The sequence below is a fragment of the Sinocyclocheilus rhinocerous genome, unplaced genomic scaffold, assembly GCF_001515625.1.
Source record: "Sinocyclocheilus rhinocerous isolate Xijiao unplaced genomic scaffold, SAMN03320098_v1.1 scaffold1294, whole genome shotgun sequence".
NCBI lineage: Eukaryota > Metazoa > Chordata > Actinopteri > Cypriniformes > Cyprinidae > Sinocyclocheilus > Sinocyclocheilus rhinocerous.
Window position 1 is genome coordinate 2,955,738 of NW_015656157.1, and position 9,650 is coordinate 2,965,387.

Sequence of the window (9,650 nt, forward strand, 5' to 3'; positions counted from 1 at the left end):
GGAGCGAGAACAGAGGAGCGAGTGCTGGAACAAGGAGCGACAAACATGTTGCCATTTCGTGTACAGACACCATCCGTATCTCTGGCAGGGAGATATGGATGGTTATGGCTTCGACGGTACGGGCCGTTGGCGCACTTGATTTAAAGGGGCTGGCGCTTGTTAAAGCTGATGCGAGGCGAAAGCACTCAGGTTTCATGCACTCACGCTCACAGCCACAAGGTGCTTCAGCTTGGTTTATCGAGAGCAATTACAGGCCATCCGTGGGGAGCCCATTACGACGCTTGGCTTTACGGCTCCACAACTGGTGTAGGATCCATCCAGGATCTGATTTAGGATTTCCTAAACTCAGAAAAATAGACATGAAAATCTAAAAAAAAGCACATAAAAGTCATTTTTAAATTAATGAAAAATTGATACCTGGATTAATTAAAATTTGTTTTAGTTTTACATTTTTATGTATTTAAAAGTGAAAAAAAAATGTAATAAAAAATAAGCAATGTATTTAGCGATCAAAGTTGTGACTTAATTTTGCATAGTTTATTTATATTTATTTAGTGTTTTAAACATTTACCATGAATTGCACAGGGCCCAAAATATGCCATAATATTGAAATTGACTTGTGTTTATAGTTTTAGAGTATATTTTCTTTCTTTCTAAATGTTTCTAAAATTATTCTAAATATAAATTTTAATAGTTTCATGCTCTCAGCAGAATTTTAAAAGTTGATAAACTTTTGTTTATTTTGCTGTCCTACCCATATGTATGATTATTGCGTTTTATTGTTTACATTTAGAATTGTTTTTCCCTACTATTCTCGACCCTATCAGACCTGCAACCCATTTTTGGGTTGTGGCCCACCATTTGAGAACTACTGGTACATTAAACATTAGCCGTTGCCTTACAGATTAGCTAACGCTGTTCATCCTCTTTTGGGAAACATGACGTGTGTTGTCTCTGATCCAGCCTTCCAGCAGCAGTGAAAAAGCAGCCAGTCTGTTTTCTCCCTAGAGAACAGAAAGCAACTTGAATGCCAAAGCGTATGAGACAGAATCGTGATGCTTTTGTTCCAGGCAGTATTTCCTTTCAGGTTAAGCTTCGGGCTAAATCCCTCTGACTCAGGTTAAATGGGGCAGCCCTCAAAATTTAGATCTTTTGTGTTAGTGATCTTCAGGGAATGTGAACATGTGGAAGCAGAGGTTATATGTATTTATCTATTTAAATGGAAAAGTTTGTTTTATTAAATTGCATTCGTTTTAGCTTTGTTAATATGCCTAAACAGGATTCAAAATGCCACAGCTACAAGTGGCGAGTAAATTAAGAAAATATACTGGCTAGAAAAAGTTCTCACTAGCCATGAAACAGTCATTTTGAATTTTTATTAAAACACACACACACGTTTATATATATATATATATATATATATTAATAATTAAAAAAAAATTTTTTGACCAATAGTATTCACAGCACTATATAACAACCAGTGGTTTGGTGAAGTGTCGATGCTAATGCTAATGAGCTAATGTCGACGAAGAAAAAGCGAAATTTTGTTGCTTATAATTTTATTTTGTTGGTGTCATGTGAAGAATATTTAATTTATGTGTCATCACAATATACAGTGAATAATTTAATGATACAATTTCCACTGAGGTAAAAATTTAGTGGCTTGTATCTTTTTGTTTTCTGACTAAATCCAATTTTTATTCACATTTGCCCTTCGTATGTGTTTATTTTGGACATGCGACATCGATTTGCATCGACTGCAAGTCATTTGTTTTTAGTGAAACTTTGCGTTTTAAAGGGAATATGATTGGATACTGGTGTTCTGATGATGCTACAAGGCTCATTAACCAATTTAACCAGTCACTTCACTAAAAATAACCCCATGCTGGTTCACCAGTGCCATCTAGGCTAGCATTTATAGCAGAGAAAAGCAAATTATGATTACATTTTCATTCTGATCAAGAAAATGAGGAAGTGATGTGACTGACAGTAGACGTTAACATTTTGGACACGCAGACCCATGACAACTGCAGTGGTTGTGGTGCCTTAAATACATTCTTGTGGTACATTCTGTTCCTCTGCCCCACATTCTGCATGCTAAACAGAGCCCCATACGGGCCAATTTGCAGCAGCCAATTTACCAACGTCACTTTGAATTTGCTGGAAGTAAAAAAGGCAGCGAAGTGCTTGGAGCTTCATGAAATGGGAAGTCCGGGAACGGCTGAAACCTTCACCCTCATACACATACACAAATGTACGAAGCCACACGCGTTTAGAAACGTACAGATTATCTGTTCGTCATGCGTCCAGATGCGGTAGAGAGTCTCTGAGGGTTAGAGAGAGGCAGGCCTGACAGGGATGTAACAGGGCTTATTTAGTCGTTGAACTTAGCGGCGGAAGACGTTTCTCTTGATTGTTGTCATTTGAATAGATTAAGATTTTAGTTTTTGCTAATGCTAAACTGATTATGTTCACAGCTACGGATTAGAGTGACAACAAAGCGGGGCGAATAAAACACTTGGATGTGTCACTTCAGAAGAGCTAAAGTTGAGTGCTAAAGTAGGCTAGCATGTAGCTGTGTGTGAGATTATCGCTGAATGGGCTTTTTTAAACATCCTGACAAACTAAATGCTAAGAAATTTGTGCTAATCCTCCAACTTTTTCCTCGCATTGTGATGTTAATTATTTCAGTTGTGTTGAAAGAATGCTAAATGCTAACTAGTAGCATTTTCGCGGTTTCGGACTCTTTTCTGTACTGTACCTCACACTCTCTTTCTCTTTCAGATACTGAGGGTTGCGAGCACAACTGGAGGAAGTTTCACGGCCACTGCTACAGGTACTTCACCCGCAGACACACGTGGGAAGATGCTGAGAAGGACTGCAGAGAGCACAGCGGTCATCTGGCTAGCATCCATTCCACACAAGAGCAGGACTTCATTAATGGTCAGTATCAACGTTCATGTCACAAATAAAGTTGTGTAACTAAAAAAAATTACTTTTCATTCAAATTTTGGGGTCAGTTAGAGTTATTGTTTGTGAAAGTCTCTTATGGTCGCCAAGGCTGCATTTATTTGATTGAAAATACAGTAAAAACAGTAATTTTGTGAAATATTATTACAGTTTAAAATAACTGTTTTCAGTTTTAATCTATTTTAAAATGTAATTTGTTTCTGTGATGACAAAGCTGAATATTCAGCATCATTACTCCAAGTCTTCAGTGTCACATGATCCTTCAGAAATCTGATTTGCTGCTCAAGAAACATTTCTTATTATTATCAATTTTGAAAATAGTTGTGCTGCTTATAATTTTTGTGGAAACATGTGATACTTTTTTCAGAATTCTTTGGTAAAAACAAAGTTAAAAAGAACAGAGTTTCATTTAAATAGAAGTTATTTGTAACATTGTACATGTCTTTAATGTCACTTTTGGTCAATTTAATGCATTCTTGCTAAATAAAAGTATTCATTTCTTTAACAAAAATAGTTGACCCCAAACAAATTTCATTTCATTTCATTTCTTTATTAAAAAAAATTTTTTTTGTCATTTTTTTTTTTTTACCAATACCATTAACAGCATAGACCAACCAATATTTTGATGAAATACTAATATCATTGAATAAATAAATAAATAAATGTTGTTGTTTTTTATTAATTAATTGTATTAATTTGGTTCCTCACATTTTGGTGGTGTAATGTGATGAATATTTTGTGTATAATTTGTTAAATGATTTTTTTATGATAAAATGTCCACATAAAATGTTTGTTTGTAACTTTTTGTTTTATTTAGCCACCAAATCCAGTTTTTATTCACATTTACCATTGATCATTGTAAATTTTGGACATGTTAACATCATTTTGCAGCACCAAATCAACTGCAAGTCTTTTGTTTTCAATGAACATTTGCAAAAAAAAAAAAAATGTCCCTCCGCTTAAAATCATTTGCATCCGACTTACGTGTGGCAAATTACAGTTCATGGCTATAACGTAACTTATTATTTTTTTTAATTATTGCGATGTGTGGCCAATTCAAATTCACTCTCATTAAACAGAAACCAATTCTTAAATTCTGTATTTTGCGTAACCCTGTTCTTTATGGAATATAAAACAGCAAATGGTCCGTAACTGTGGCTAATCTTTGTCTGTTTTACTCAATTAGCTTTGCCTAAAACTATTTGCATAGCCTAGATTCATTAATATCCAGCCAGATAACTAAGACAAGCGACAGCACTGCTGACCTCCCGCACGCCACAGATTGCATCATGTCTCCCGCCCCTAGTCGAGCCTAAATCCAGCATAATGACGCTCGGAGTGGCCTCTCACAGCATGCTGTCTGCTGCTGTCTGCACACAGAGTCACCGCACTCACCAAAAAGTGTGTTTAATCGCCTTGAAAATGGACATCTCCACCCCTGCAATAAAGGGGGTACAGCCATTAGGAAGATTAATGGGCCCTGTAATGATGTTAATCAGTAACACCATGATTGAAATTCCATTACAGCCAGACCAAAAAAAAAAACCTTGCAAATGCATCTTGGGTGTGATCTGATGGCTTCTGGCTTGAGCTTGAATTGTGATTGTGATAACACCATCATTCGGCTCCCAGTGGCCCTGTAGGAGACATAAAGCAGACTATGACTTAAAGGGGAAGCATTAGCTCTGCATTTTATGACAGTAAGACCCTATTTACTCATGCTATTTACCTGGTCTTCAGTGGTCTTCCTGGTTGCTGGTTACACCTGGTATTAATAGGAGTGTTTTCATCAGATATATGGCAAAATAAGTGTGATTAAAATATGTGCTGGAAGTAAACTTCTAAATGAATGCAAAAAATATATGTTATTTATGGAAAAAAAGAAATTATTTGAACTGTCTTGTGCTTTTAAAACAGGACTGTGCCATGAAAACACATGGATTGGTCTGAATGACAGGATGGTGGAAGACGACTTTCAGTGGACAGATAACATGGATCTGGTGAGACTGGCACATTAAATTTATATATACATTATATACATTAACATTTAATATAAATATTTAAATGAACATTTATTTTTATATTTTTATTTTTATAATTTTTAAATTTTTTTTTTTTATTCATGTATTTTTGACAGATGTTTTATTCGATTATTTCTATATTTAAACTAAATATTTAATTGAAATATTTGTATCCATTAAAAATAAAATATTATATTTAATATAAGAATTTAAATTAACATTTATTTTAATATTTAATTAGATTTTTTATTTATTTTTATCCATCAACAAATTAAAAAAGTAATATATAATTTATCCATTTTTTAAAAATATACAATAAATAAAATGTTACATTTAATATAAATATTTAAATGTAGTTTAATGTAAATATTTAAAAATGTTATATTGTAAATATTTACATTTATTTAATATTAGCTTTTTAATTATTTTTTTTATTTTTATATACATTTTATTTATTCATGTTTTTTAAATGTGAATAAACTATTTGTATGAATAGTATATGAATAAACTATTCGTAATAAAATGTACATTTTAGTACAAGTATCATAACATACAGTACAATTAATCACTTAGTCTAATCACAGTATGATAATGCAGGCAGTAGGATCAGATAGATCATGCAAATGGAGGCACAGGTCTCTCTTTAAAGTTTTCAAACCATTTAGGCATCAAACAAGTTTATATAATATAGTATATCAGACCCATTAGGCGTATCTGAAAACCCATTTGTAATGCAACAGATATATAAGACGGTACACGAAATACCAAGTAAAGCCATGGGATTGGATTTAGCCCTGAAATATCCCCGTTCCTCCTCCAGCAATATGAGAACTGGAGGGAGAACCAGCCGGATAATTTCTTTGCGGGTGGAGAGGACTGCGTGGTGATGATCGCCCATGAGAACGGCAAATGGAACGATGTGCCCTGCAACTACAACCTGCCCTACATCTGCAAGAAAGGCACAGGTGAGCAAGAGAGAGGGGAGGCACTGGAAAAGAGGACAAACACTGTACCGCCTCACTTTAAACCACACTGTACTGTTTCCTCCGGTGCTGACCTCCTTTTGTTAACTTAATTCACACATCTTCATGGTCTTCATGAGATGTTCCTCACATGCTCTTTCATTTATATCTCTTCCTTTGATTTGAAACCATCCTGCTTCTTTAAAGAGATAGTTCTGTCTCTACTTTCCTGTCATTCAGAACCCATTTGATTTTATTTCTTCTGTGGAACACAAACAGATTCATTTTAAATCATGTATTGGTCACAATTCAGTGAATCAATGAAAAGATTTGGCTCAAAAGACCGGTTTGTTCTCAAAGCTATTGTCACATGACTTCAGAAGACCTGAAATATAGTTCATAAGTCATATCAACCACTTTCATGATACTTTTATGCTTTTCTGTCCATTTTGAAGCTTGAAAATTTAAAGGGATAGTTCACCCAAAAATGAAAACCCTGTTATCATTTACTCACCTTCCTGCCTTTCCAAAGCTGTTTGACTTACTTTGTTCTGTGGAAGATATTTTGAAGAATATTACCAAACCATTTTGGTTCCCACTGAATTCCATTATATGGACAAAAAAATAAAATAAAAATACAATGGAAGTCAATGGGAACCGAAACTTAGGTTACCATCAATATATATTTTTTGTGTTCCGCAAAATAAAAGAAAGTCATTCAGGTTTGGAATGACATGAGGGTGAATAAATGATAACAGGATTTTCATTTTTGACTAAACTATTTCTATAACCAAGATCAATATTCCAAATTCAATCCATTCCTGGCTTTCTTTTTATGTCACTCTGAACTTGTCATGTCAGTTTGTATGATTTCATTTTCAGCAGCTCCCCTTTCACCAAGTCATCTCACGTTTTTTGCCATCAGACAATGACCTCAACAATAACTGTAACTCATTTTGTTCTGAGGATGTGATGGTGGGTCCTCGGGAGGGCTGTGTGTTCAAAGCATCGATCATTACATGGCGGGCATGACTGGTTCTCTTCAGCCACTCTTAGCTGTCTAGCTCTGACGCAGTCTGCTTCACCCACACCTCTATGGGCTCATTAGACTCGTTTTATCTGGTCATTTACATACGAAGCAGACTGAGTGTATGGAATCCGTTGGGTCCGTCTGCACTAGCTAGATTTAAAGAGACACCTTGGGTTCACGAGGGACAACCGGAGAACAGGTCAATCAGAGAATGCCTCTCAGGAGGCCAAGACCATGACGGACCTGCTCTGGAGAGCCAATGAAACACGTTTCTCACTTCCTATTGAAATCCGGCCCTCCGTTCCATGATTTAATACTCAATTCATTATTAAAATGCTTACACGGTAGACTGGCTTACGTGTTTTAGGATTTCAAATTAGATGTTTAACTGAAATATCTACATATTTAAACTAAATATTTAATTGAAATATTTATATCAAACAATTTATCAAGTTAAATATAAAAATTTTCAATTAAATATTTATATTAAAATTTATATTTTATTAGGTTTTTTTTATTTAATATTTATCTATCCACAAATGAAATATGAATTTATATATAGAATGAGAACAGGACCTGTTCTCCGGTTGGCCCTTGTGAACCTGAACTGTCTTTTTAACTGAAATATCTATATTTTTAACTGAAACACCATATATTCAAACGTAAATTTTATTTTACATATTTATATCAAACAAATAAACAAATAAAATAGAATTTTTTATATAAATATTTAAATAATATTCACTTTATTATTTTTATTTAATATTACTTTAATATCTATCTATCTATGTATATTAGTGCTTTCAGTCGGTTAAAAAACTTTTTTTTTAAATCGCGATTAATCCCACCTAACATTAAAGTTTTTAAATATAACAATAATATTGTAATAATTATATTGCAATAATTTCACATTCAATCTTCAAATTAATGTAGAAACAACATAAAGACATCATATTTTTAATATTTGTTTAAAGGCATCTTTTTTATGACTGAAGTATCACTGATACCAATACTAATGATGTAAATATTCCCCCTAATATTTAATCATTGACTATAGCCATTCAACGTTACAGTATACCTGAGAGCTATCAAATTGAACATTTATTAGACTTAAAAAAAAAAAACTTCTATTTTAAGTGAATCTTAAATTAGACAATCTTCACATAAACCCATTATAGTAAATGTCATATTTAGCCACCTGTGCCCTTCAGCAAGTAGGAGATATACAGAAATTGAATAAAGTTGTCAAACACTAAATTCTAAACTAAATATAGATGAATCCTTAAAGCTACAAGAGTTGTTAATTTCCTCTTTTTTTCTTTTGTTCTTTGATGAACAGACATCACAGCAGCTGGGTTAATAGGTTATTTTAGGTGCTGTTTCTTTAAGAGCTGCCGCTGCTGAAAATGTCGCGGATCTGACACGCATCCTATTTTCTCACAACACTTTACCTTTTCTGACCCACTTCAGGTCTTAAAGTCTCTACTAATGAGCTGACGAGTTGAATCGGGTGTGTTAGATGAGGGAGACAGTGCTGGGCAGCTCCAGGATAATTATGAAAACCACTGCATTTCAGAGACATGTCCTTAAATGTACCTCATAAATAACAAATACTTACATGCATGCACAGTTTTAAGGCAGCTTTAATCGCCTTTTTGGTAACTTCATGACTTAACTGACGACATAACTATGACATTGCTTGCTTTAATATGAAATGATATAGGCTACAGCGCTCGCCACCACAGGACAGGACAGGAAAATTGGTTTTTACTGACATATGGCCTGACAACATCTCATCTGACCGCGGTTCACTGTTGTTCTACTGAAGCTTCCTTGTCATCTGTACCTTTTCCGTGCTCGTTTGACTAGTGCCTCGTGTTGAGGCGAAGTTGGAGTACACGTCTGAAATATGTATGTATGTGTGTATAATTACATTTTATTTAAATATCTATATATTACCAGAGTAGGTCTGTCATGGTCTGGTCTTCTGAAGGACCTGTTTTCCGGTTGGGCCTTGTGAACCCAAAGTGTCTCTTTAGATCTTTCTAGGGCAAATGGACTAGACTAATGTTCATAATTTCTCAAAAAATCTTCAAATACACATATACATTAGCATGGTTATTGTAATGTTGTCCACAGATTTTAATCGATGGTGTGCTTGTTCAGTTTTGAGCAAACAGTCATATGGCTGGCACATGTACACAGCACAGCCAGCTGTCATTTGCAAGGCCACCTGGGAAACATTTTCAACTACCCCCACCACCTGCCTCGCTGTCCCCTTTTGTCCATCAGCCCTCCCCCAGTCATTCTATCATTCAAACTGTCACCGCTATTGATCATGCAATCCCTCCAGACCGGGCTTAATACAATAATACAATCCCTTAAGAACAGCGAGCAATAGACAGTCACATGATATTAACTCATATACTGTATGTGCTTTAAACAGACGTTCAACATTATCTGCCGGTATGTTTCTCTCATGTTGTAATAGTTTTTATGCTGAGCTCCAGATTTTGCTGGAGGTAAAGATTGCTTTAATATGAAATGATATAGGCTACAGCGCTCGCCACCACAGGACAGGACAGGAAAATTGGTTTTTACTGACATATGGCCTGACAATATCTCATCTGACCGCAGTTCACTGTTGTTCTACTGAAGCTCCCTCCC

At 34.8% G+C, this 9,650-nt stretch overlaps 1 protein-coding gene across 1 annotated transcript in view; it reads left to right on the forward strand.

The window, feature by feature from the left end:
* LOC107719650 (neurocan core protein-like) overlaps window positions 1–9,650 on the forward strand; it is a 140,018-nt gene that overhangs the window by 124,260 nt on the left and 6,108 nt on the right. The window contains exons 10-12 of the mRNA XM_016527136.1: window positions 2,785–2,943; window positions 4,888–4,970; window positions 5,812–5,956. Of these exons, the coding sequence (XP_016382622.1) occupies window positions 2,785–2,943; window positions 4,888–4,970; window positions 5,812–5,956 (387 nt within the window). The remainder of the gene's footprint in view (window positions 1–2,784; window positions 2,944–4,887; window positions 4,971–5,811; window positions 5,957–9,650) is intronic.